This window comes from Phyllostomus discolor, chromosome 8 (genome assembly GCF_004126475.2).
Source record: "Phyllostomus discolor isolate MPI-MPIP mPhyDis1 chromosome 8, mPhyDis1.pri.v3, whole genome shotgun sequence".
NCBI lineage: Eukaryota > Metazoa > Chordata > Mammalia > Chiroptera > Phyllostomidae > Phyllostomus > Phyllostomus discolor.
In genome coordinates, this window is record NC_040910.2 from 91798871 (window position 1) to 91826057 (window position 27187).

A 27187-nucleotide genomic window follows, 5' to 3' on the forward strand; every position below is an offset into this window, starting at 1 on the left:
TATGACTGTAACTTCACTGTGAACTGCTTTCCTGTAAGGACTCCTGCCTCATACTATTTTGTACCTTTTGCAGAGTTCCCTGCCCATAATAATTGATCGGTAATTTTTGTTGGTGGATATATTTATTGCCTATGGCTCAGAGGCTCCACTTAGGAACTGGGACAGAACTAGTGAAAGTAGGGCGTACAACTGCCACGAGGTACCACTTGGGGCAGAAGCCGCAAGCTCTGCATTCTGCTCACGTAAAGCAGAGACTGCATCCCTTTCCTTACTTTTTTCATAGAATAATTATGAAGACTAAAATGGGGTAATAATGTGGAAGACATTGTGAAAGTTAAAAGTGCTCTATAGTAATTTAAAAAATATATTTATTAAATATCGCCTGTGTTTAAGTGCACTGCTGCGGAGTACAGAGATGAATGAGACAGTCCCTGCACTGAGTGCATAAGGGTTGATTACAAATAAAGTCCAGGAAAGTATTACTCTTACATTTTAAAGATTTTATTTATTTGCTTAGAGAGAGGGGAAGGGAGGGAAAAAGAGAGGGAGAGAAACATCAATGTGAGAGCAATACATCTGTCGGTTGTCTCTCGCACGCCCTGACTGGAGGCCTAGCCCATGACCCAGGCATGTGCCCCAACTGGGAATTGAACTACCGACCTTCTGGTTGCAGGCCAGCACTCAATCTGCTGAACCGCACCAGCCAGCACTTACATTTTGTTCCATTGCAAAAATTAGATAATCTGGAATAAACTTACTATTATAACAATGGCTCAGGATGTTGTAATAAACTCTGTTGAAATTGAACCATCCTGGTGACTTAATAAACCTCTGAAAATACTATCTAACACCTGATTAATCCCTTCTTCCTTAAACTATCCGTAATGGTGTAGTTTAACAATCTCAAGTTAACTGTCTGACTATGTTTTCCCCACGATTTTCAGACTTGCTTTAGGTAGGTCCTGTTATTTATTTTCTTGTTTTCTAAGGCAATATTTGTTATAAAGCAAAGCAGGTGTATCTGTGAGTTCTTTTTAAGCTGATAGTTTTATCTAGTGACCTGGGATTTTGGTCTGATATTTTTGATACATTTCAGCCCAGTTTATAGGATTATTTCTTTAAAAGCTTTTAGGCACATACTCATAGCTCTGTGTAAATTCCTTTATCTAAACACAATTGAGATGTGTGGTCATAGCAACACTACTGTGTCAGGAATGTGTGCCCTCTGAGTATATTTTCACTCGTATGAAGTTATCATCCGCACTTGTTTGTTCATTTATTCAACAAGCATTTGCTGAGCCCTTACTGTGCTAGAATTACTAGGTCTCAGAAAAATAAGATGCTACCTGTCGTTATAACATATATTGGCAAAATTAATGCAATGTAGAATGTGCCATTGTTCTGGATAGTCAGAAAAAGGAAGGATCACTTTTGACTTCAGAGGGCTGATGCCTGAAGGAAGCTGTGAGCACAGGGCAGGCTGCATCTGCAATATGCAGAGAGAGTTAAGGAGATGGCATTTGTGCAAAATCTGAAAGGATTGCTAGAAATTTAACAGGTGGGAAGTTCTTTCAGAAAGTTCTTTGTTCTTCACCATCTGAGGACAAATCTCAGTGGCTCTTACCTCTTTTTAGTTATACTGCAGTACCTTTCTTACATTACTATTACTTGACATTTTGCCTTCTAGCCATTTTCTAGTGTGGTGTTTTGTTGCCTGTGTACTTAGGGAAATGTATTGCCATGGTTTGTAGTAATGTCTGGAAATGTTTAGTAAATACATCTAGGTTTTTTTCTTCTTTAAAAAAATTGTCTCTGAATATGTCTACATGAACCCAAAATGTATATTTAAAAGCTTTTTTTTTTAAATTTGCAGGTAAGAGTTCTTATATAATTTTATGCATTGAAGTTATTAAAGATTTTTTCTTATTATCGTTAGTTGCATGACTGTTTTTAGAACTATGTTTGCTCTTGTAGAATAATCTGAATGTTTGGAATATGTGCATTTCTGTATCAAATCCCTAAACATGGTGTTTCTCTTCCAGATTATGTCCCTATTGGCCCTCGATTTTCTAATCTGGTGTTACAGGCTCTTCTTGTGTTACTGAAAAAGGCTCCTCCTCAGGTAAAAATAACACAAAGAACATCTTCATAGGTTTCCTCCAGTAAATCGCTTATAACGGTGCAGTCTCTCTAAATAAGACAGTTATCATAAATGTATAAAATTCTGTTGAGGAATTTTGAAAGGTCATCTGGTCTGGCCTTCTGTCTCAAGGTAAATGATTTTAACCATCAGAGATTTTCATTCCTTTTCTGAAGATTTCAAAATCCCTTGGTTTCAACTAGTATTCTCTTTTGTTTTTTAAGTTCCTCCATCATATTACACATCTTCACCACCCCCTTCATCTCCTCTGAGAGATTATGATATTAATGTGCAAAGGATTCACTGGTTTCGTTTATTGTTTTATTGGTTTTTTTAAGAATTTTTATTTGGGGAATTGTATTTCCTATAAGCAGATTTTTTTTTTTAATTTTCTAGATGAATTTGAGTTATTTCTCCTCTGACATGTGGCATATTTACGGAGCAAGTTTATAGCCAGGGTCTTGGCTTACGTGGTTGCATCTTTACTGATGTGGCTGTTGGAGACTGGTGGTTTTGATTGCCTAACACATTTAAAACTAACCTATGAGGGTTGGTTAAATATGTTACTTATGTAGAGGCTACCAGAGTGTATTTGGCTATGACAAAAGACATGAATTCTCTTGTTTGATTCTATGTGCTATAACCTCGAAGAAATGCTAATCAAAGGCAGATACAAAGGGGTTACTAATTTGAGAAACATCTTAATGCCTGTGTGGAAATCTCATATTTGAAGATTAAAAATTAAAGTGTAGGGAAAACAATATTAAGCTGGCAAATTTGATTTTAATTTAACAGTAAAATTGTGTGTGTTACACATAAAGGAAAGGGCTTGTCTTGATGTTTTAGGGTTTTAAAAGAATTTCTAGAATAGTGAAAAGAAGCATAACCTACAACAACCTTGAAATTTTACTACATAGTTGCATTGCAAAAGGATTTTTTAAAATCATCTTTCTATAAACTATATCATTTCCAGTAATTAGAGTTTATGCTTCTAAGGCTGAAGTTAGAGAAGTGAAAATATCTTTCCCTTCTCTGATTTCTTATATATACCCAGCCTTGCCAGGACAAAACAAATAACTTCAGTATCTAAATATATCATATGCCAAAAAATTATTTTTTATGAAATCAGTACTTTTTAAAAAAATTATGGGATTGGGAGACTTTTTCCAGGTATTTAAATTTATTTCTTATAATATTTAGTTTTTTACCTAAAAAGAATTTGTACTGAAAGTTACTGGGGAGAGGGAAGAATAATTTTTCAATGGTATTTTTCAAACTGCCTGTCCTTTACATTGTTAAATACTAAACACCAAGCTTAGAATTATTTGTAATCCAAAATAAATACTAATAGAAATAAACAGGACAGGAGGGAGGTATAAGGGGGATAACTGGTAATGACAAAAATATAATTTAAAAAATTTTTTAAAGAAATAAACAGGACCTATTAACAAATGACCTGCAACATTTTAATTAAACATTTAGGAATAACTGTTTCTGTTTTATAAAAATTATTGTAAGATTCTTGAGGAAGAACATTATCCTATGCTATTCAAAAATATATATAGTTTAGTGTCTCCTTATTGTGGTGGGATTAACTATTTTACTGTTGCTGTAGTTTATATTTGGCAAGGCATGATCAAAGTGAAAAGGTTAAAAAAATAAGTAAAGTTCAAAGACCAATAAGAGCATGAAAAGATACTCAACATCATTAGCCATCAGGAAAATGCAAATCAAAGCCACAATGAGATACCACTCCATGCCCATTAGGGTGGCTGTAATTAAAAAGTCAGATAATAAGGGTCAAGATGGAGGCATAGGTAAACATGGCTCACCTTTTCGCACAACCACAGCAAAGATTACAACTAGACTACCAAACAGCTGTCACCCAGGATCGTCACAAAATCAAGCTGTATGGAAGTCCAACTACCAAGGCATTAAAGAAGTCACATTCATGCAGACAGGTAGGAGGGGCAGAGACGAGAGACACACAGAGAGACACAGAGATGAGGAAAAGCGGTCCCATACCCATGGATGGTGAATGAAAATTAGGAGGGATACCTCAGGAACAAGAGGTCCCATCCCTACACCAGACCACCCAGTCCAGGATTCCAGTGCCAGGAAGATAAGTCCCCATAACTTCTGGCCTTACAAACCAGTGGGGGTTGGAACAGCAGAAGGATCTATGGGATTCTCAGGAGTCTCCTCTTAAATGGCTCACAGCAAACTTAGGACTTACACGGACTCACTCACTCTGGGCTCCAGCAATGGGGGTAGCAGCTGGAAAGGCACCAGTGGCAAAGGGGAAGAAATTGAAGTGTCTGACATCAGGATAAGCGCCTGAGGACAGCTTCCTTCCAGACGAAACTCCAGCGGCCAAGCAGCAGCATTGTCCCCTTTCTGAGCCCACTCCCACAGAAAGCCGCAGAGCAGTGACACCATATCAGAGACTCCATCTACCTGGTTCACACAGGTTGCCCTGCCCAGGTGATTACCTAAGGCTCCTCATCCAACTTATTGGCACACTTTCCTGCAATAGGCCACACTACTAAGATAGGGAATCAAAGCAGCTCTGCCTCATACATAGAAACAAACACAGGGAGGCCACCAAAATGAGGAGACAAAGAAATATGGCCCAAATGAAAGAAAGAACAAAACTCCAGAAACTGAATAAAACAAAATGGAGACAAGCCATCTAACAGATGCAGAGTTCAAAATATTGGTTATTAAGAAGCTCAAGGAACTCATTGGGTACTTCAACAGCATACAAAAGACCCAGGTAGAAATGAAGATTACACTAAGTGAAATAAAGAAAAAGTTACAGGGAACCAACAGTGGAATGGATGAAGCCGAGAACCAAATCAATGATTTGGAACATAAAGAAGAAAAAAAATAAAAAAAAACAAGGATAGTTTAAGGAACCTGTGGGACATCTTCAAATGTACCAACATTTGAATCATAGGGGTGCCAGAAGAAGAGAGGAAGCAAGAAATTGAAAACTTATTTGAAAAAAATAATGAAAGAAAACTTCCCTAACTTGGTGAAGGAAATAGACATACAAGTCCAGGAAGCACAGAGAGCCCCAAACAAGACTGATGCAGAGAGGACCACACCAACACACATCATAATTAAAATGCCAAAGGTTAAAGATAGAGAATCTTAAAAGCAGCAAAAGAAAAGGAGATAGTTACCTACAAAGGAGTTCTGTCATAAGACTGCCATAAGACTGTCAGCTGACTTCTCATAAGAAACTTTGCAGGCAAGAAGGGACTGTCAAGAAGTATTCAAAGCGATGAAAAGCAAGGACCTGCAACCTAGATTACTCTATCCAGCAAAGCTGTCATTTAGAATGGAAGGGCAGATAAAGTGCTTCCCAGACAAGTAAAGCTAAAGGAGTTCATCATCACCAAGCCATTATTATATGAAATATTAAAGGGACTTATGTAAGAAAAAGAAGATCAAGACTATGAACGTTAAATGGCAATAAATTTATAACTATCAACAATTGAATAAAAAACAAACAAAGCAAATAAACAGAATAGAAACAGGATCATAGATTTGGAGATCATTTGGAGGGTTATCAGTTGGGAGGGGGAAGGGGGAGAATGGGGGGAAAGGTGCAGGGATTAAGAAGTACAAATTGGTAGATACAGAATAGACAGGAGGATGTTAAGAACAGTATAGGAAATGGAGTAGCTAAAGTACTTATATGCACCAGCCTTCGAACCAAAGAGTCACTGGTTGGATTCCCAGTCAGGGCACATTCCCCAGTAGGGGGTGCAGAAGAGGCAACCAGACATTGATGTTTCTTTCTCCCTTCTCCTCTCTCAAATAAATAAATAAATAAAATCTTTTTTTTTTAAGAACTTATATGCATGAGTCATGGACATGAACTAAGGGGGGATTGCTGAAGGGAATGGGGGTGCGAGGTGCAGGGGAGCAAAGGGGAAAATTGGGACACCTGTAATAAAATAATCAAAATATATTTTTTTAAAAGTCAGATAATAAGTGCATAGAGAAACTGGAACCCTTTACTGCTGGTGGGAATATAAATCGTGCAGTCTTTGGAAACTGTTTAGCAGTTTCTCAGAAGGTTAAACATAGTTACCATATGACCCAGCAATTCTGCTTCTAAATATATACCCAAAATAAATGAAAATATATGCCCACCCCAAAGCTTGTATAGGAATGTTCATGGCAGAATTGTTCATAACAGCCAAAAAATGAAAACAACCCAAATATTCATCAAATAAAATAAAGTGTGCTACATACAATACGTACAATGGAATATTATTCGACAAGACAGAGAAATGAGTGCTGACATATGCTATAGTGTGGATGAGCCTTGAAAACATGCTAAGTGAAAGAAGCCAGTCACAAAAGACTACATATCATGATTTCATTTATACAAAATGTTCAGAATTGGCAAATCTATAGACAGAAGGTAGATTTGTTAGTGGTTGCCTAGGACTTGGTGAGGTGGATGGGAGAATGGGAGGTGACTGCTAATTGGTACAAGCATTCTTTCTGTGTGATGGAAATGTTCTAAAATTGACTAGAACATGTGCTGATGATTTCACTTATCTGTGCATATACTAAAAAACCATTGAATTGTACACTTTAAATCACTGAATTGCATATTATGTAAAATATATGTCAATAACATGGTTACCAAAAAAAAAAAAAAAACAGAGGTGGTTTCAGAAGCTACTTAAATGATGAAAGGAGAGTTATATAAAAAGCTAGAAGTAAGGAGTATGTACCCAAGGCACCTGGCCCAGCTTGGGAGAAATCTTAGAAACAGGAATTGGATCATTAAAAAGGGATGTGGAAATCTGTTACTCTTAGGAATGAAGAGAAAGACTGTAGGAATACGTAAAAGTAAGAGGTAGATCTGGTAGCTTTAGTGATTGGAAATGGCAGGGATTCTCATTTAAGGGCATACCAGCCTGTCATTAATCGGAATTTGGTGGCTCTGATCTGGACTGCTAAGTGACCTCCAGTATAAGTGAATCAGTGGCAAAAGAAATTAATGTTTGAAGTATTTCTTGTTGGCAGATATTTTAACAAAATAAAAATAGGCTTTCTCTGAATCACCTTGCTTTTTAAACTTAGTTTGTATTCTCTCAGAAAAATAGGGAAAATTTTCAGGCTAATCAGTGCCAAGACTATTTGTCATTCTAGAATAGGAACACTTAGGTTTTTTAGATATTTTCAATCAAATAGTAAAAGTATATGAATATGTAGAAATGCATAGATGGTAGAAAGCTATTGTTTTATCGCTATCAAGAAACAGAAAAGTTGCAGGCATTTTGCTTTGAAAAAAGGAACCGTACATATATACAATAGGGTAATCATATCAGTCACAGAATCCTTAATTCTGCATTTGTTGTAATTCCAGCTTTCACACAGAAAAATTGTGAGCATGTGTGCACATGCTCAAATAAAGGGATCCCTTCAGGGGCACTATGTTGTTATGTATCAAGATATTCTCTTTTCTACTTCTCCCCCTCCCCCACTCCCCTCTCTCGTTGTAAATTGGCTTATTAAAACTGGTTCACAAGCCTTCCTTTTTTCCCTTTGTGATTGCTTGGGTCTTGGATTTTCAGTGTGGGACTAAAAATTCAAGTCAGATTTCAGTTACTAGGATAATTTTCTTTGAATTTTAAATTTTTCTGAGTAAATGCATAGATTTTTAATGAATCTGGTATTCAGTGGATTTGCTTTAAATGTAGCTGGAGAGTTAATTTCATGATTGATTTATTAGCCCTTTGAAAGTATAAAAAGTGGTATCTGTAGTTCATGAAGACTGAAAAACATCATCACATTTTGTTTAGCATCTTTTTAAAACCAATTAAAAGCTTTTCTAAAATGGATTGAACAGGAGAAAATAAAACATGTTCCCTAGGTCTTTATTCCAATCAAGTTTCCCTGTGTTCTGCAGGAGAAGAGATCGAGGGGGGATAGAGAAATTGAAAAGGGCTGTCCCAGCAGGGAGCCACGCCGGAGAAAAGGGCTGCTCTGAGAACTCAGCAGCAGCAGCTCAGAAAGCTCCCAGCCTGCTTCATCTACATGCAGAGTCACACAAGGCATGGGGGTGCTCACCGTCACCACAGAGGTTTCACATGTGCTTCCCTGCTGATTCCTGTGAAAAGCTAACAATTGGCTTGGAGGGTAAAAGACCACTGCGGCTCGCCCGCCCCGAGCTGGACGTACAATTTGCCCAGTGTTAGGAAATGTCCGGCTTAACGGTGAGAGGCTGGAAGACACCCCTCCTTCCAGCGAGAGTCCTAAAGCCGGCTCTTTTACTTGATGACACTGGGGCTCTTTTCAGGTCTCACAGATTTATGGAAGTTGAGGGGAATGTGCTTTTCACCATCAGGAGGATGAAAGCCCTGGTCTTAATGTCAAGGAAGCTGCAGTGGAGAAGCGGCAAGGCCAGGTAAAGCGTCCCGCAGCCTGCCGCGGCAGCGACTGTATTATTTTCCTCATAGAGTGCTTCTGGGGCCTTCTTTTTTGGGTGGGGCTGGGGAGACACAGGGTAAAGTGCCTGAAAAGGAACTCCTTGGGTAAAATGACGTGACTTCCCAGTTTCCTCAGCAAGTGTGAGAGTAGTTAAGCCCATTGACCCGACTGCTTTAATGCTGGGTTCCGTTGACACTGGGAGTCACGCTGGAAGACCACGTCCGTAGGTGCCAGAGCAGTCCTGTAATTTACAGAGAGCCATATGCCTCGTTCGCCTCAGTGCTCCCAGCCTGTCTCAGATCGTGGCATACAGAAGACGAGCACGTTCCGTGTGGCCCTCGGGTGGTGGGGCGAGGCCGCTCGCAACTGCCAGAGACGCAGCCAGCCCAGCCTTCCCAGCCTTCCCAAGGGCAGACGAGAGTTGATAACTTAGTCCACCTGAGACTCATATGCAGCATACCAGTTGTAAAACTCTTTGGAAAATGTACACTTTTACAAAAGATCACTCCAAATTCACAACAATATTGCTAATGTAGAACTAAAGTAAAGTAACTATGTAGAGCTAAAGTATAAAGTTGTTGAAAAAAATAACTCCTCACTGCCCTGGCACCTAGGAATGTCATTGAATAAGAAAAGTCAACTTCAGGGTGCAGCGTCTGAGCCAGAGAGAAACCGTTCGGAAACTCCTGCTGGGAATCCAGCAGACATGCTTGTTTCTCCGCGGTTTCACTTTAACACAACCAGTTTCTAGATAAGATTGCTTTTTATGTAATCCTCGTATGCCATCCTCACACGCTCTCACTTCAGAGATGTTATTAGGAAGTCTTGGTAATATTAAGCAACTGTTCAAGCTTAGGGTTGCTTTAGCCAAATAAACAGATAATAGAAGAGACTCCAGATGGAGCAGGCCTAAACATGAGTATCTTCCCGTCTATCTGTTCAAAATTAACCCTGGCTAATGACTACAATATGACTCAATAAGATATACAACTACTTTAGGAAAGAGGTTTTAGTCACTTGGCCAGACACACTCATCGTAATCACTGGTGTAGTGGTGACTTTCCCATTGGACTTCTCTGTTGTGAAAAAGCTATAGGATGTTTGACCATTTAATGGCCCAATTTATCCATTTATTCAGTAACATGAGATAGCTACTATATCATATAAAATTTTCTGTAAATATATTTTGCTTAATAGTAGCTTGTCTTATAAAGCTCTGTGTAAATCGAATTTACACATAACACGTATACAGCCATGCACTGCCCGACAGCTTTTTGGCCTGCGACGGGCCACACACACCGCAGCAGTCCCATGAGACTGCCGTGGAGATGGAAAGTTCCTGTTGCCTAGGACGTTAACATTCGCCGTGTGGTAGCATGATGCACTCCTCGAGTGTTTGTAGCAGTGCTGGTACAAACGAACCTACTGCGCTCCTCGCTGTGTAAAAGTATAGCACATATGGTGGTGATTGTAGCTCCGCCGTCTGGGTGTGTGTGAGTGTGCTCTGTGCTGTGCGTGCAGTGACAGACCCCTGACAACACACTTCTCAGAACATGCTCCCGTCACTCAGTGGCACGTGACTGTATATGTAGAACAACTTCAAACACATTAAAAAGCAGCAAAAGAAATTTGGTGAGTCCTTTTATAAAAACATAGCTACAGATATTTGCTGAACAATACCATGCTTTCAAAATAGGGTGTTTTGGTAGAACATGTCTATAATAGGTATCAATGAATACAAGAAAATTATAAGACATATATATCACTTTCAGATAACTCAAAATTAAATATCTCAATTTTAATCATCTGAGAAATGCTATGGCTCTGAGACCAAATATTCTCTCGCTGCCAGAATGTCTTTATCTAGCCCCATTGCCTTAAATGTATTACCATGATGCAGCATCAGTGGTAGAAAGTGTTGACTATGGTGTCATGGTCATCCATGGGGCCATGGATCCAGTTATGAGTGCCGTCTCTGCAGAACTTACTCTTTGTGTTGGACTTGGGGTCAGAAAACCCGAAACTGAGTCTCAGCTCAGCTGTCTTCTGGCTATATAACTTTTGCCCTTTGTGTCTGTTTCTTCATCTATAAAATGGGGTACTTCATCCTGCCTGAGCTACCCCAGTGAGGGCCTTTCTTCCCTTCCTTTAACCTACTGAGGCTGTATAGATGATAACATTTGTTGAGCGGACATTCCAAAAATGGTGATTCTTAGCTACATATAGAATGGGCATTGGCAGCATAACTAGCACAGGAGTTAGAATTCAGAGACTCGACTATGAATCCAGTCTCTTAACTTCTGAACCTCACCTTTCTCATTTGTAAAGCAGAAGCAACAGGAATATTTAGGTTGGGAGAATTAAATAGGATAAATCTTCATTGTAGTTCTTTGTAAACTACGAAGCACAGCTCGGTTATTAGTTCATCATTCACTTCAAAGAAAACTCTGTCTTCCCTTACACACACATACACACACACACACACACACACATCTAAAACTAGCAAAGTGACCAGCCCTTATCAAAGGAGCTCATCTCCACGGGCTACTGCTAAAGAAACCAGCCCTGGAAATATTGGCAAGGAGAGCGCAACAGCTCGCTTTTTCCCTCGCGCTGCCAGCCATCTTGCCCCTGCCGATGCTGCCTTCGTCAGCCCTGGGGCAAGCGGAAGAAGGGGCCAGTTTCTGGAAGAAGAGGGGTGATAATGGGAAGGGAGGACAGGGAGAAATACCAAGTGACAGCAGTCAGATGAAAAGCCCTGGCCACCCAGCTAGTGACCTGTTATCTATATAAACTGGGCCTATGTCAACAACTGCCTGCATAACTATCAAATCACCTTGCACTTGATCCTCAGTTGTTCTTGTAGTGTGATTTCAGTGGTAGAGAAGGAAGGACTGGAGCAAGTGTGCCAGAAGTGTTTATTTGATTGCCTTTATGTGAATGGACTCCAAACTTGGAACACATATCCCTACTAGTAAAAAATATTTTAACTCATCCTCCCAATAGTTTAATACAGCTATTATTTTATAAGATAATGTTCATTTTAAAACGCATACACAGAAGGAAATTTTTTAAAGAATGAAATTAAAAATAAAAGTGAAAAGCAAATCTAGTCTTTCTCAGCCTTAAAGGACAACTGCTATGACTGAGCCCTGGCTGGTGTGGCTCAGTGGACTGAGCGCCAGCCTGCAGACCGAAAGGTTACCGCTTCGATTCCCAGTCAGGACACATTGCCTGGGTTGCTGGCCAGGTCCCCGGTTGGGGGCATATGAGAGGCAACCACACATTGATGTTTCCCTTTTTCCTTTTCTTCCCCTCTCTCTAAAAATAAATAAATAAATAAAATATTTTTTTTAAAAGACAACTGCTATGACTTAGATGGTAGGATTATAGGTGATTTTTTTCTACTTTAGTATTTCCTGTGTTTTATAAATTTTCTTTAATAAGAATTTATTACTTTATGGTCAGGAAAAATAAAACCAATGGGTATACTATTATTTTCATTTTTATCTTAGCATACCTGTCAAAATTCTTTTATTCTAACCCTTCTAATTAATTTTCTGTGACTAACAGTTAAGGGAACCTACCTTTATCTCTAAGCTTGTCCATGTATAATGTTGTTTTTATCTTATTTATTCTTTTGGGGCCGATTTAACGTGAGACGCCCTGTGGTCCCGAAAGTATAGGGTGCCATGCCTCCTGCCCGCACAGTTGTCCTTGGAAACCCACCGGGCACTCGGCTCAGGCTGGGCTTCCAGTCGGGCTTATGGCCGCTGAACGCCAATGTGACCGAAGTTGACAAAGACAGATGGTGACAGTTGTATTAAGTTTCATGGGAGGGAGATGGGAAGCTTCTTTTCCTCCCAAAAATATTCCTTTTGACAGGCAAGTCTGCAGTATTACTTTAAGGAATACGTGCTCTTACCAGGATGTGCATTTGTTCCCCACGCTAGAAATACGAAGATGAATAAGACGCTATCCCTGCCCTCAAAAGAGCTCAGAATCCAGGACCATGTGTCCACTTGTGCAGTTTGTGCCCCAGATCGAGTGGCAAGGCGGGGTGGACATCCAGCCCGCACCCTGCGCACCAAGCCGTCCACTCTGGTGTGCAGCTGAATCTGCCCTGGGTAGGGTTGCCAGACTTAGTAAACTGAATATAGGTAAACATTTCACATTTCAGAAGGACATCAAGTAATTTTCTAATGTGAGCTTAGCCCATTCAGTGTTTGGGGCATACACCAGCTTTACCTGGCAACCCTGTGCCTCAGGAAGAGGGGAAGAGGCACCTTTTTACTCATACATGGTGCTGGGCCTGTGTGGGCTGGGGGCAAGGGTCGTTACATGCACCCAGACAACTGCTTTTTCTAATTCATTCGCCGAGGAGGGTGTTTTTTCTCTAATCCATACCGAGGCCGACTGGTGACCCTGATGTGTAAGTGTGATGTGTGTAGTTAGGTTTCATAAGTTAGGTGGGGTTCCAGTGGAATGTAAAGGAAAGCATGGCCCACTTTACCTGAGAAAATCTGCAAATGTTTCCTAAGCAGTAGTTCTTGATCTTGGTCTTGAAAGACGAGGGAAAGGGAGATCTCCCAGGGCCGCTATGCCATGCTACGGAGTTCTAGCTCAGCAGCAGTAGGGAGAGACAGTGAAGGGTGTGCTACGCCAGAGTCAGCAGATGTATTATTTACATACTAACTGATACTTGGGACTTTAAGGATATGTTTCATGTACAGTTACTTATCTTAGGTTTCATGTGGCGTATTCAGTGTCACTGGAGGGAAGAATAGGAATGCATAAGAACTCAAAGGCTTCTCCAAATGACTGAATCTTAACCTCTTTAAATATTAATTATCATACTTTGGCCTTTATTTGATTTTTTGTTGAATTTATTGGGGTAACATTGCTTAATAAAATTCTGTGTCAGGTTACATCATCTGTGTATCACATTGTGCGTTCACCACCACTTGAGCCCTTTGTAAAAGGAAAACTGGCACCCTGGCCAGGTGGTGGCGCACTGTCCCACATGCCAACGGGTCGAAAGTTCCATCCCCCATCAGGGCACATACAGGAGGCAACTGATCGATGTTTCGCTCTCACATGGATGTCTCTCTCTCTCTCTCAAATCAATAAACGTATCCTTGGATGTGGATTTTTTTTTTTTAAAAGGAAATAATTGCTACATATATTTTGGTATCTGAAGCTAAGTATCACACACCCTATGTTAATGAATACGGATTGTCATCCCAACCATAATTGCCTGGGTCAACACCACCACCAGTAACAGTAAGAGCTATCAGAATGCACCGGCCTGCCGTGGTGGTCAGTCAGTGGGCCCAGTGTGCCGTTCTTGTCTTGTTTTTGAATTTTTGGGCCTCTTGTTTTTAATGGTTTTGTTATGAGTTGTATGAGTTCCTGCCTCTGACAGTTCCCCCTCCTGACTTGCTGCTTCTGGCCGTCTGTGAAGGAGAAAGGCCACCACCAGGGCCCAGGAGTCGTTTGTGCAGGGAGAGGAGGTGGCCTGTGCAGAGAGCTGTCCTGTCAGCGCGGCCACATTACGACTGATGTGGGCCCCTTCGCCCATTAAATAAAAGAAGTCAAAGTGTTATTTTTCAACTATTTGTATTTAAAACACTTTGTTTAACCTGAAAGGTCTTTTTTTTTCTGGTTTTAAAGGAAAGAATATTTTTGTGGGCCTCCCAAAGTTTTACGGGCCCTCGTTACCGATGGGTGAGTCGGCACGCCCAGGTTCAGCCTCCTGAACCTCACTTTATTTCGTGTTTTGCTTTCAGTCCCAGAAGTTCGAGGATTTGTGCATATTCCTTGTGTTTTGACTGTGTTCTGGATAGTCGAAATCGTTCAGCAAAGTGGCCTCCAGAGAAGAGGTGTGGTCACCGTGTCCTGAGAGGTCAGGGCCTGAAGCAGTGGGCTGCGTCGTTCAGGGATGAAGGAGGGCCGAGTGTGGGGAGCGGGCAAGTTCTGAAATACCTGGAGGACAAGAGATGATTGCAAATGGGTAGGGACTCTGGAAAGCATTTTAATAAAGAGGAATACCATGGATAAAAAGCATAGAGGTAGAAACTAAATTAAAAATAAGAAAATTGACCTGACAGCAGAGGGGCCATCTCAGGGCACAGCCAGCCAGAAGCTGAGAGACGTGGGGAAGGAGCGCTGCGGGCGCCGGCCGAGGGCTCGGGCCCCACCGCGGGTCGGCCGGCCTCCGTTTCCGGTGCGAGAACACGCCTGCAGAACTACTCCTCTGGCACTGAGCATCCCAAGGGTACAACTTTTATTTTCTTAATTTCTTTGACCTTTTCTCCTAACAGCTCAGGGATCATAATTTCTAGGTAACGTATCTCACCTAACTCATAATTAAGGATCAGCGGTTGCTGATGTGAGTTAAAACTACACAAGTAAGATCAGTGGGCAGCAAAGTTCAGTGGGAATTTCAGTGAGGCCTGAACTCAGCTGCCTCTCCCTCCCGGATAGAAAAGCTTCAGACAGATGGCTTCACCTCTCACCCCAGGTTTCTCAGCTGCAAAATAACCAACGAGGGAGAAGGCAAGGACCAAGTAACCTTTAAGAGCTGCTCCAAGTGTAAAAATCTGATGACTTGGTGTCTTTTTCATAAATTGCTACTAAAATATTCTTTAATATTACAAAGTGGGCTGCCCACCTATAGTAATTATTTACAGTTCTTTGGGGTGAAGTGTCTCATTTTGCACCCAGTGTGCATCATGGTTCCCCTCCTTATTGTCCGCTGCCCTACTTGCGATGGTTACAAAGACGGTAGACTAAGAATTTGCTTCAGGGGAAAAAATCTAATGGAGAGGTTAAGTGTAGTTGCCTGCCTAGTTGTAGCATGATTTATTTGAAACATCCTTCCTTTGGTATTCAACTTAAACATTTAACTACCCCCCGCCCCCCCAAAAAAAGTTGCAGACACCTGAGCACGAGAAATCAGAAATGCAGGCAGGATGTTCAGAAAGGCCCCATGCCTGTCCTCGCCCTCACCAGACTCCGGGTGGTTTTTAATGGGAGTCCGTTTTTTCCCTTGGTTGGGGGAAACTGAGACTTGTAGGAGATGCTTAATAATACTTGTTATCTCACTAGCTTAAATTAATGGCTTCCAATGAATCTTATCTTTCCTCTGTTAGGGAAGTCTGCATTATCTAATTGGTAGCTTAACTGTTTATTGATCAGTTCATTAGCTAAGAGAAAGAGCTATAACAGCCTTTGCATCTACTCACATTGTAAGCAAAGCATACATGCTATTCATTTTAGATTATTTTCTTTAAAAGTTGTTGCTATCGAAGCATTCAACACTTGAAGCTCAGAGTACATTTTCCTGTTGAACACTTGGCATAGTGTGCATTTTCCCAGGGCCAGACGAGAGGATGTAACAAAGAACTGATCTGCTACCCTTGAAGCCTATGCTGAGAACACCATTCATTCATTCAACACAAATTCGTTAACTTCTACCACGTGCCAGGCTAGCCCTGAATACATCGATAAAACCAAACGGATGTCCTGCCCTTACGAAGGAGAACTAGTAATAAACACAATAAATAAGTAGAGGCAGTTAATGAGTGAACTGTTTAGTGCATTAAAAGGTGATTTGTACTGTGGGGGCAACATCAGGATGAAGGAAGGTGAGGAAGGGGGCATCACAGTTTTAAATGGGGCTGTGGGAGGCTGTGTAGGCCTTGTGGAGAAGGGGATGTTCGAGCAACGCCTCGACTGGGAGGGAAAGGACATCCAGGCAGAGGGAACAGGGGAGTCCTGCACACCAGGCATGCGGGGCTAGGAACTGCCAGGGCATGGGTGAGTAAAACGTGGCTCCTGTCCCCAGGGGCTTGGTGGGCTAGAAACAAGAGTCAGACTTGCAGATAAATGCAGCAATAAATTGTTACGTAGAATTGTTTAAAACGCCTCTATTGAATCATGCAGACTAAGTAAAAAATATGAGAAATTATTCCCCTTTCAAGAATGAAGCTAGGGTGAGTGACGGACTGAACCACCTCTTACCCAGAGTGTTTCCCAGGCCCCCTGCCCAGAACTGACTGTTCCCCTCAACATCGCTGCTGCCCACGGAGGGGCCGCACCCTCACCGCTGCCGCAGCTTCTCCTGGGGGGTGTTTGATCTTTAGCTCCGGCCTGCCCGGGCCTCCCTGCAACCCTCTTTAAGCTGAAGACGGGTGTTCTCATCTTCCCCTAACACGGTGAATCTGGGCCCTCTGGGGGAATGTGCTCTCTCAGAGTCTCTTGCTGCTAGTGCCCCATGTCGCTGGGAAGAGAGGAATTCTCAGGTGCCCCACTGCTCGCCCACGGACTTAACGTCATGCATTCTTGACATCCTAAGCAGAGGACGACTTTTCAGGTTCCCCTCAAGACCCATTTGTTCAAGCCCTCACTTCCTTTCATTCTTGCTTTCGGTGACAATAATGGCCAAGACCTCCTCCCCCAAGCATTCTTCACCTAATGCTCTGCTCTGATAGGTATGTGCAATTTTTAATCCCATTTTTATAGTTGAGGTCCTGAGAAGTTCAGTAATCTAACCAGAATCACACAGCTGTGGGCGATGCTGCCTGTCCTTTTCCTGCTGCACCGAGTCACCTGTCTACCCATAAGGGGACATGCAGACGGCTTGTCCCTTGCTTTCCGCCAGCCCTGGGCTTGCCTTAAAAAGGATGCCATCTCTGAGAAGTGCTGGGGAAGGGTGCGGACCCTCCTAGCGTGCTTCCTCTTAGAACCGGCATGTAACCCATGCGGCAGCTTCCTCCCTGGCCACCAGACCACCCTACGTGCAGCTGCCAGGATCAGCTTTCTCTTCAGCACAGTTCTTCCTCCTCAAGAACCTTCCCTAGTTTCCTGTTGCTTTTTTTACTAAATCTCCTTCCTTAGTGTAGCATTCTGAGTCTTCCTTTTATTGCTGCCCATTCCCCGTCTCTCTAAAAAGGACTCCATTACCAGCCCTCAGTGCTCTGGTTCAGCTGCCTCCACCACCCACACAGGACTTAGCAGCGTCAGAGCCCTGTCCCTTCTCCTCCAGTGGCCTCTTTGTCAGCGTCTCTGCACTTCTCCAGGAATCTTCCCAGATGACCCCACTCCAATGAAACTGTCCCCACATGCTGTGTCCCTGCAGCCATTGTGAGTTTGCACTTACTGGTGGGTTACTTGGTAGTGGTCCCTGAATATTTATGTGCTCTTCCCAGCTAAATTGTAATCACTTCGAAAGCACAAACCAAATCCCATCATTCCGTAAGTACCTGAATGTAAGAAATCCCTGTTCATGGTCTGATCAACTAATCTATTTTATCTTTTAGTTACTGGGTTTATAAACTTTTAAGATTCTGAAGTTTTTCACAGTTCTAGCAGTCATAAAATAAAGAGTAAGGCCTCCAGCACACAGCAGTTTGGGATTGCACTTTTAAACTCCTTAATCCATTTCAGGATCTCCGATTGTTCGCAGTTAATTCTTCTTACCAAGGGTGTATTACATTTGCTCCGCATTGAATGATACGGAAAGAATGGCCTTTCTTTCCTGCATAGCTGACTTTACTTTTGTTCACAGGTTAAAATCAGCCCTTCCATTTCACTGCAGTGTTATATTGGTGGCATTTTTATTTAAGAAGAAAAAAAGCTTTCTTCCATATGAACTTTTGTTACAAATCAGTTTATTAGGGCCAGTCAATGGGCAGGACCTATGAAAGGGTGTGGATTATCTGGTTAGTCCTTTGTGCGGCAAAAGGCTTAGACACTGCTTAGTACTCGGCCCATTCTTCCTCATGTAAAGAAGTGTTGTTTTTTGTTGTTTTTTTTTTTTTGAAGGATCAACACCTGACTGAGCCCTGCCTTTTTCATGGTAATGTTTTCACCTGAGTTGCTTCTTATGGCACCAAGAATTAGTTAACTAATACTTATTTAACCTTGGAACAATGCTCATCATAATCCGATTGGCAGATAGTCATTTTATGTAGGCCCTTTCTTTATTGCAGCAGGGCCAACAAATCTCAGTAAAGAGGATGCTGGGAACATTTTTCCCCCCAAATGTTCTCGCTCTACTTCTTTTCTTTCCATCAAGGGGCACGTTTTGGTCTACCAGACTTAAGACTGGTAGCCACACAATAACAAGTTGGATTTACTCTCTTGGGTTGAGCTCTAAACCTTGTATTTTTAAAGCTGGCCTTCCTGTTTTATGCTGCTGGCAGCTTATAATGGGGTTTATTATGGCAGCGCACTCACAGCTGCTTTTTTGTGATAAAGCTTCCTCATGAGCATCATCACTCCACTAATTAATATACAAAATGACCTAGCATAATTTAATCATTTCGTAATGTTTTTTGGTGTTTTCTTAAAGATGATGCTTTACAAGTCAAGGCCTGAACTTGCCTGGGTCGTGACCTCTCTGCAGTGTTTTGCAGTCTTGTTAAACAAAAAGAAAAGCAAAACATAAATTAGCATCTCTATTATAAGTTGCACTACATTTCCCAGTCTTTCAACACTCTGAAGAGCGAGTCACTGTTAGCTAGGAGAAAGGTTCACAGGGAAAATGGCCGTATGGCCGTTCCAGCTTTATGGAAGCAGTGGGAAGCTTCCTCCTTGATGCCACCCTCCAGGGCCCTCTGTGCTACAGGAGCAAGGTGTAGGGGCTGTGGAACCTTCAAACCCTAAGGGAGAAAGGAGAAGTACCACTTTCCTTTAAATGTAGGGAGGATGTTCCAGCCTGTGTGGCCTTTGGCATCTATTAGCCTTCAGGAATATGTTTCTAAATTTACTCCTAGAATTCAGGGTTGAAAAATACTTAAGAGTGTAGGGTAAAAGTACCACTTCTTTGTTACAGTAGATATTTACTGTAACAAAGTTTTGTTACTGTAACAGTTTTGTATGTCTGTAATTACCCTTACACCCCAGGTTCTTTTTTTTTTTTTAAGGTTTTATTTATTTATTTTTTAGAAAGAGGGGAAAAGAGAGAGAACAAGAGAAACATTGATGTGTAAGAGAAACGGTGATTGTTTGCCTCTCACACACCCCCAAACGGGGGGACCTGGCCTTCAACCCAGGCATGTGCCCTGATTGGGAATCAAACCAGTGACCTTTCGGTCTGCAGGCTGGCGCTCAGTCCACTGAGCCACACCAGCCAGGGCAACACCCCAGTTTTGTTATTTTGCCTTTAGACTTAGGTATTTCTGCACCTTCTGGCTTGGAATATCCTTCACCTTCATTGTCCTAATCAACCTCCTCATTCCTTAAGACTCAGCTCAGGAGTTACCTCCTCCAGAGAAAAGACGTTTCTGTTTCATGTTTCTTCCCTCTTCCGAGACATCCTGTGATAACACCCCTGCCTTTCCATATTGTACTGTAATGTTCTCTTTTGCATCTGTCCATAGATACAAGGTCTGTTCCATATTCATCTAGGACACAGGTGGAAAACACAAGGCCCACAGGCCGAATCCAGTCCTGCACCTTGTGTTATCTGGCCTGGCGCCTTGTTTTTACCCAGGGGCAGCGCCAAGCTCTCGCTTAACTGTTAAGGAGTAGTTACATTTACACAGTCCTAAAGTTACATTTGGCCCTTTGAAGACACCCATGAGGCTGATGGGCCCCCGGTGAAAATGAGTCTGACACTGCTGCTCTAGGCGCTTGGGAAAGCCCCGTTGATCATGTGTTTGATTTGTAGCTGCTTGAATTCTTCACTCGCAGTAATGATTTCCCTTCCATCTGTATACATCACAGGTACACATCTACCCCATAGGCTTTGCACAGTCACCCGATATGCCGATCATTAATTATACCAGAGGGTCTCAGCTTTGTTTCTTTGGCACGTCCTTGTTGGGGCGTTACCCACTGGGCACAGTACGACCGGCAGAAACAAGGAGGAAGACTGAGATGGGCTAGCACGCCTCACTAACGGGGCCAGTGTGATGTTCACAAAACCCAAACTGAAATTGTTTTGGCATCTTTTCTTTAATTTTATAAAACATTTTCCTACATTTATTTTAATTTCCACATAATTATTTCCACATTTATTTTAACAGCCTGAATTTCTAAGATCTGTGAATAGATTTAATGATTGTACTAAAAGCTTATCTATGGAATGAGTGTGTATAAATCTAGTGACATGAGTTTAAGATTTATTCTTCTATTTTCCAAGTAAATATTTTTTTTCATGTGTTTTTCTTCATGAAGAAAAGCAGCATACCCTGTTGGATTCTGGATCTGGTTTCCATTCCTGGCTCCATCTTTTATTAGTTGACCTTGAAAAAATTACTTATTTCTGTGAGATAAAACTTCCTTCATCAGTAAAATAGAGATAATGCTAATACTGAATTCTCAGGATTATAATGAACACTAAATGAGAGATTGCAAATAGGAGCAAATGAAAGTCTCCATGTTGGACTGTGAGGTACTCAGACCATCTGCTTCCAGTACGCGGGAAACTAGGCTTCATAGTCCTCGGGCAGGGGACTGTGGGTTGGAAGGTTCGTCTCTGGGAAAAAATTTATGCATCCTGACCTTTGAGGGACCCCCAATAATCAGCCAAGTCTTATCTGATCATCCTTATCCTGTAGTGAAGCCCTCAGACTCAGAGCTCCCACTTATTAGTTTAACTCTTAAATGTGATTAGTCATCAAATAAAGATACATTCTTAAGGAAAGCCTCCAATGAACAAATAGGAAAAAACAAACTCAGAGGAAACAGAGAGAAAGCTGAGAACAGAAGAAAACATTTTTAAAATCTGTAGTATTCACAGAAATCTAAAATTAGGTATTGTATCCACGAAATATAATAGGATGAAATAAAAAAATTCAAGAAATAACAAAGGGCTCTTAGAAATAAAAAATGTGATAGAAAGAGATTGATATAAGGTTGGAAGATAAAGCTGATGCTAACCTAAAAAGTATTAAAGAAAGAAATAAAAACCAAGAACAAAAGAAAAGGAAAGTAAGAAAATTAGAAGATTACAAGTAGACTAGTATCCAACTAATGGAGGTTCTGGGGCAGAGGGTGGGAGCGCAGGGGAAAGAAAATGAATGGGAGGAAATAAATTTCTTAGAACTGAATTGGTGTTTACAGTTTAGAACGGACCCATCTAATGCCAGCAGAATGAGTAAAGAAAAACTTATCTCAAGATATGTAATTTTGAAATTACAGAATCTAGGGATAAAGAAAAGTTCCCTTTAAAATTATATTTAGAAACAAAGAGTCAGAAAATCAGAATGGCATAAGTCTTCCAGCCAATAACACTGAAAATTAAGACGATGGGACGATGGAGCAGTGCCTTCAAAATTCTGAGGGGAAAGGACCTCTAACCTGGCTCCCCACACCTAGCCACACTATCAAGTATGAACAGCGTGTACAATCTTAAGGGTGGAATAAAGTCATTTCCAGATATTCAAGGAAATGTTTGAATTTTTACCTCTATTATATCAAATTTCTGAGGAAGCCTTTGAAGTAGATATACCACAGAAAGAGAGAATTAATAAAGAGAAAGGAAGGCTAGGAAATGGGATGAGGACAGAAGAGAGAGGAAGGTTCCAGAACTGCGGCTGTAGAACAGGCCCGGAGAGCAGAGCGCTCCACGAGGGAACCGTCCCGAGTTCCCTGACGTGTCTGAGTGTGCGGAGAGGGCGCTCGTGGTTGTGTGTGTTTGGGGATGGACTTGGGATGGGCGCCTGGTAAACTAAGCAAAGTCGGGAAGTGACAATTAGTGACTCTAATGTAAGCACAATGTTTCCCAAGAAAGGAAATTAATACTAAACTACATGGCTTAGCTGTAAATCACATGTATATAATCATAATAAATATTGAACATAGATTTAACCAAAAACTGGAATAACTATGTTAGAAGGATGAGAAGGATATATTGGGGTGGGGGGAGAGTAAGGACAGAATTAATATTAAATAACCATCTTCCATAATAGGAAGTTAATAAATAATATTGAAAGATGGAAACAAAACTCTTAAAATAATAGTGTAACCTTGTTATTTGAAGACAAGGAAGGAAGTGCCAGGAAGAAAGCTAAGAGAATGGCCTCTGGACAGAGGAGGTGCGGAATGGTGGCCCAAACCTGGTGTAGTTTGTAAGCATCTTTCGGTATATTTTGGGATGGAAGATGAAAATTAAATTTAAAAATATTAAATAAGACAATTACGTAAAGCACTTAACACCATGCCTTTCACAATTAAATGTTATAGAACATGTAAAATATTATTATTACACTACTCCTAAAAATCATAGCAAAGCTCTGCCAAGTGGGTAAACTTGAACACCGACTTTTCATTCATTCATTTCATTTTCCCAGTTCCCGTGATATACATGCCATGTTGGCAGTGGAAAACGAATTACAAACATGTACTGAAGTGTCTCGGCTTGTATGTCTCCTGGACTTACTAAGCCATTATTTTATAGACTTGAGTGAGAAGAAAGCTGTTGCCTCTTTCTAAATCAGGTTCCAAAGAAGTGTTGCTTTTTCTGAATCATGCTGATTCTTCTGATTTCAGGAGGACAGTTCTGAATATTTTCCTCTCTTGCCTAATCATTTACACTTCTGCGATTAAATAAGTGGGTATTGTTCAGGCCTACCCTATCAAGTGTTCTAATCAGCTTTGTCCTGTGCATTTTCACATGCTTTCTCTCCGCAATCAGGGCCGCAAGCTTCTCATCATTGGGACCACCAGCCGCAAAGACGTCCTCCAGGAGATGGAAATGCTCACCGCTTTCAGCACCACCATCCACGTGCCCAACATCGCCACAGGAGAGCAGCTGTTGGAGGCTTTGGAGGTGAGAATGAGTCAGTGGATTGCTCACTGTTTATAAGACAGGACTTGAGGCTGGAAATAATGCGAAGGGCTGCCAGACATCACACCTGGTGTTTAGTTTCTGTGTTACCCTAGAACATGGGACCTGGGCTACTACACCTTCGGGTGCTTTTAGGAACTAGAGGAAGGAGAGATGACTATCAGTGAGAGTGTGTTTCCCACTCCTCGGCATGGGCAGCACTCAGGCTGCTAGGAATGGGCGACTCTGCCCGGCATGAGCGATGCACACAGGCGACAGGGACCAGAAATGTGGGGTGGTGGAGGGGGCGGTAACGTGCTCAATATGGAAAAATCAGTTATTCGGAGTAGCTTCCAACCCCTCACTTATATTTATTTGATAAATTAGAACAATGATTAAAACCTTTAGAAACTTCCAAAGAGCTACAGAAATAAAAGGAACTGATTCATGAACAAGTTTATAATACAGAAATGTTTTAATACAGAAAAGTATTATTTTCTTCAATACTTTTAAGGATAACAAAGTCTTTAAAAAACTAATTCATTAAAATTTTGATTGATATCAGTATATACAAGTGACTTGATAAGATGTGTTAGAAAATTTTATCTAGTGACTTCTTCAACGGTGGTGAAGGCTTCTTAAAATCCTCAAGACCCATAAAATTGGGGCTACTCCCAACAAAATGGAAATTATTTATATGCTGAATGTCTGTAGGTTACCTGCTCGCGCAGCTTTTGTGCCGGCGTTGGGGAGAGGATTATATTTAGCCTGCTCTGACGCATACAGGTTTGTTCCTAGAAAGGAATGTTAAAAATTTTAACTGATATTTATTATGGATTGGAGCTATTTTCCCCCCAGCAAATATACCTCTAAAATTATATTGGAGGCCTACAGGAAAGCGGAATTTAGAGTACCAATTTTCACTTTCATAACTACACCTAATGGGTTAGGAAGGTCAGGGTAGATTTTAAAATAGGAGGGAATCCTGTCAACCTGAACCAGTCAACTAGTCTTTGTCATTGTTCTTTTAAGGAAAAGTGTGAAAATTAACTAATGTTGTTGGTTCACTCACTATAGCAGTGCTTTCATTACTTTTATTGTTTTTGTAGCTTTTGGGCAACTTCAAGGATAAGGAACGTACCACAATTGCACAGCAAGTAAAAGGGAAACAGGTCTGGATAGGAATCAAGAAGCTGCTAATGTTGATCGAGATGTCCCTACAGGTAAGGTGCTTCCTTCTCTGTGTGAGTCAGACACAGAAGCTTTATGCTATGTCTACAGGTCTTATATTTCCTTTTGCTGAAATTCTAATTTGTTATAATTTTTTAAAGATTTTATTTATTTATTTTTAGACAGAGGGGAAGGAGAAAGAGGGGGAGAAACATCAGTATATGGTTGCCTCTCGTGAACCCCCTACTGGGAACCTGGCCCGAAACCCAGGCATGTGCCCAGACTGGGACTTGAACTGGCAATCTCTTGTTTCACAGGCCAGTGCTCCATCCACTGAGCCACACCAGCCAGGGCTAATTTTCTTACATTATTTCCAAACTGAAGTTGATATTAGTAGCCTGAGAGCAAACAGTAACTTACTGGTACTTTTCTTTCCCACTGAAAATTCAAAAATAGAAGAAAAGATTATAAAATTATTTTTAAGTTTTAACTTTGGGAGTCTCCTGATCGTGGAACTAGAAAGGACTTCAAAGAGCAGTTGTTCCACTGCTCCTCATCTCAGCAATGAGGGTGCATGTCCCACAGGTTGTCAGTGAGTTATCCGAGGTCCCAGCCAGCTGATGGAGGAGGGATGAAGTTACCATCAGAGGTCAGGAAGCTACCACACATACACCAAAAGGGGTCTGGGAGACTGTTTTAGGGGACAAAGTAATCGAGCTGTGCAGAGGAGACTTGGGCACTATGTATGTTCCCCTGGCCTGGGCTCCTAGAAACTTCACACCAACTACTGTAGGGTTCAGCATCCATAGAAAACTGAGCCCCAGGCTGCTGCCTGGGCAGACAGATGAAGCTACTTGGGGACTTTCTCAAGTCTGCTGGCAACTTACCTTTCCTCATTTTGGAACTCCACCCTTCCATGTGCCCATCCTGTGTCTTCTTATGTTTATCAAGTTAGATAATAAATGTGTCCTCACTGAGCTCTCTGAGTTCAGCGCCATTGGCTGACACTGTGGAATCCACAGCCTCTGGAACAGAGCTGGACACAGAGTAGGTGCTCGGTACACTTTCTTTCACTCAGTGAGTCTTTCCCAGGTCCGAGGCTGCCTTCTGAGCATATGCATCGCCACACAGAGTATAAGCAGTGGGTGGCAGAGGTGAAGTTCCAGTTACCCCCACAATAGGCTCTTGACCACTAACAATTGGAAACACAAAGTGAATGCTTTTTCATCTTTGCTGGTGAATTTATTTCAAAATAAGATTGTGGTTTTCAGAAACCTAAAGTTCAATCTGTTGAACTTCCAGCTGGACTGTTTTTAAGCCAGTTTCTTTATTTCCCATTTCGAACAGTGAATTAAAGTTACAGACTAATCATTCTGCATAGGGTTTTTCTTGGTAAAGGTGCCTATGCAGCTGTATTGGCCCTTTCCTTGGAAAAAGATAAACCTGTCAGATAGGCAGCTCAACCCTTCATTTTTTTAGTTTCAGCACAATTTTTTTTCGAGTAATTGCATAGAAGAAACTATGTGGGTTTTTCTCCCGAATCCCTACCCCTTCCTCTTCCTTTCATGCCTGCAAGTCAGTGATCAAGCTAATGCCGCTTATGTATGTGGGCTGGGAAGTGAAAGCGGGCAGTCGGGCCTCATCTCCAGCGACTGACACTTCATAGGCCTCTGAGCTGGAACCCCTTCATGTCAGATGGATTTCGTGCAGCTGAGTGAATTCCCTTTAGATCTGCCTTAGAGAGCCCGAGCCCGAGCGAAGAGGCATGTAGTTTAGCAGAGTATAAGTCATGTTACCTCTCTGCTCACCATACACGATTCTGTTAAAACTTGCACGGTGCTGAGGATCTGCTCTGACTGGATGTCACCTGAGGGAATAAAGTCATTTATCTAGATTACTTTTTTCCTCCCTTTCTCTTGACTTTTAATTCCATTGCTACAGGCAAGTCAGTAAGTCGTTGCTCACACATATTAAATATATTTAATGGGCAAAGACCTGCAAGTACTGACTGCAACTGAGCTCCAGCCAGTTCCATTTTTTTTAAAGAAGCTGACAATTGATTCATATGTAATTCTATTCCCAAAGAAGAAAAATGTTTCTTTTGTTAGCTGTTCACACTTCTTCTTAGTCCTTTGTAGTCTGACCTCTTAACTTTGATACATTTGAAACTTCTGCTCGATGTTTTTCTGTGATAGAAGAGATCTTTAAACAAAAAAAAAAGTGGTTAGAGGGGAGCCCAGTTGCGCGTTCACCCACAGCTGCGCGAGCATCTGAAAGCCGCTCCCGGAGGGCAGGGAGTTCCCTCTTGGGAAACTGACTCCTGCCCAGGAACATTTTTTAAAGTTAGGCGTGTTTCTTACAATAAAAATTCAACTTAAGGAATTGAAGATGTTTTTAATGACAATTTTTTAGATACTTTTACATCTCCGGTGAGTGGACCAATGAAAATAAAGTCTAAGCAAATTAGTATAAATATCGATTTAAGGTGAAAATTGACAGTGACTCATGACGCCCTGAACCAGAACACCTCCATCGCTCCTTAGGCTCAGGGCACTGTGCTCGTCCGCAGGGACCCGATTATCCAGAGGCCGCACTGGGGGAGGGAGCCCCACACTTCGTTTTTTTAGTTTCAGCAC

The 27187-nt window shown here is 41.5% G+C and overlaps 1 protein-coding gene across 1 annotated transcript in view; it reads left to right on the forward strand.

Moving 5' to 3' along the window:
- Positions 1–27187, forward strand: part of NSF (N-ethylmaleimide sensitive factor, vesicle fusing ATPase) — a 137705-nt gene that overhangs the window by 107837 nt on the left and 2681 nt on the right. The window contains 3 exon segments of the mRNA XM_036033577.1: positions 2043–2122; positions 23250–23384; positions 24491–24604. Of these exon segments, the coding sequence (XP_035889470.1) occupies positions 2043–2122; positions 23250–23384; positions 24491–24604 (329 nt within the window).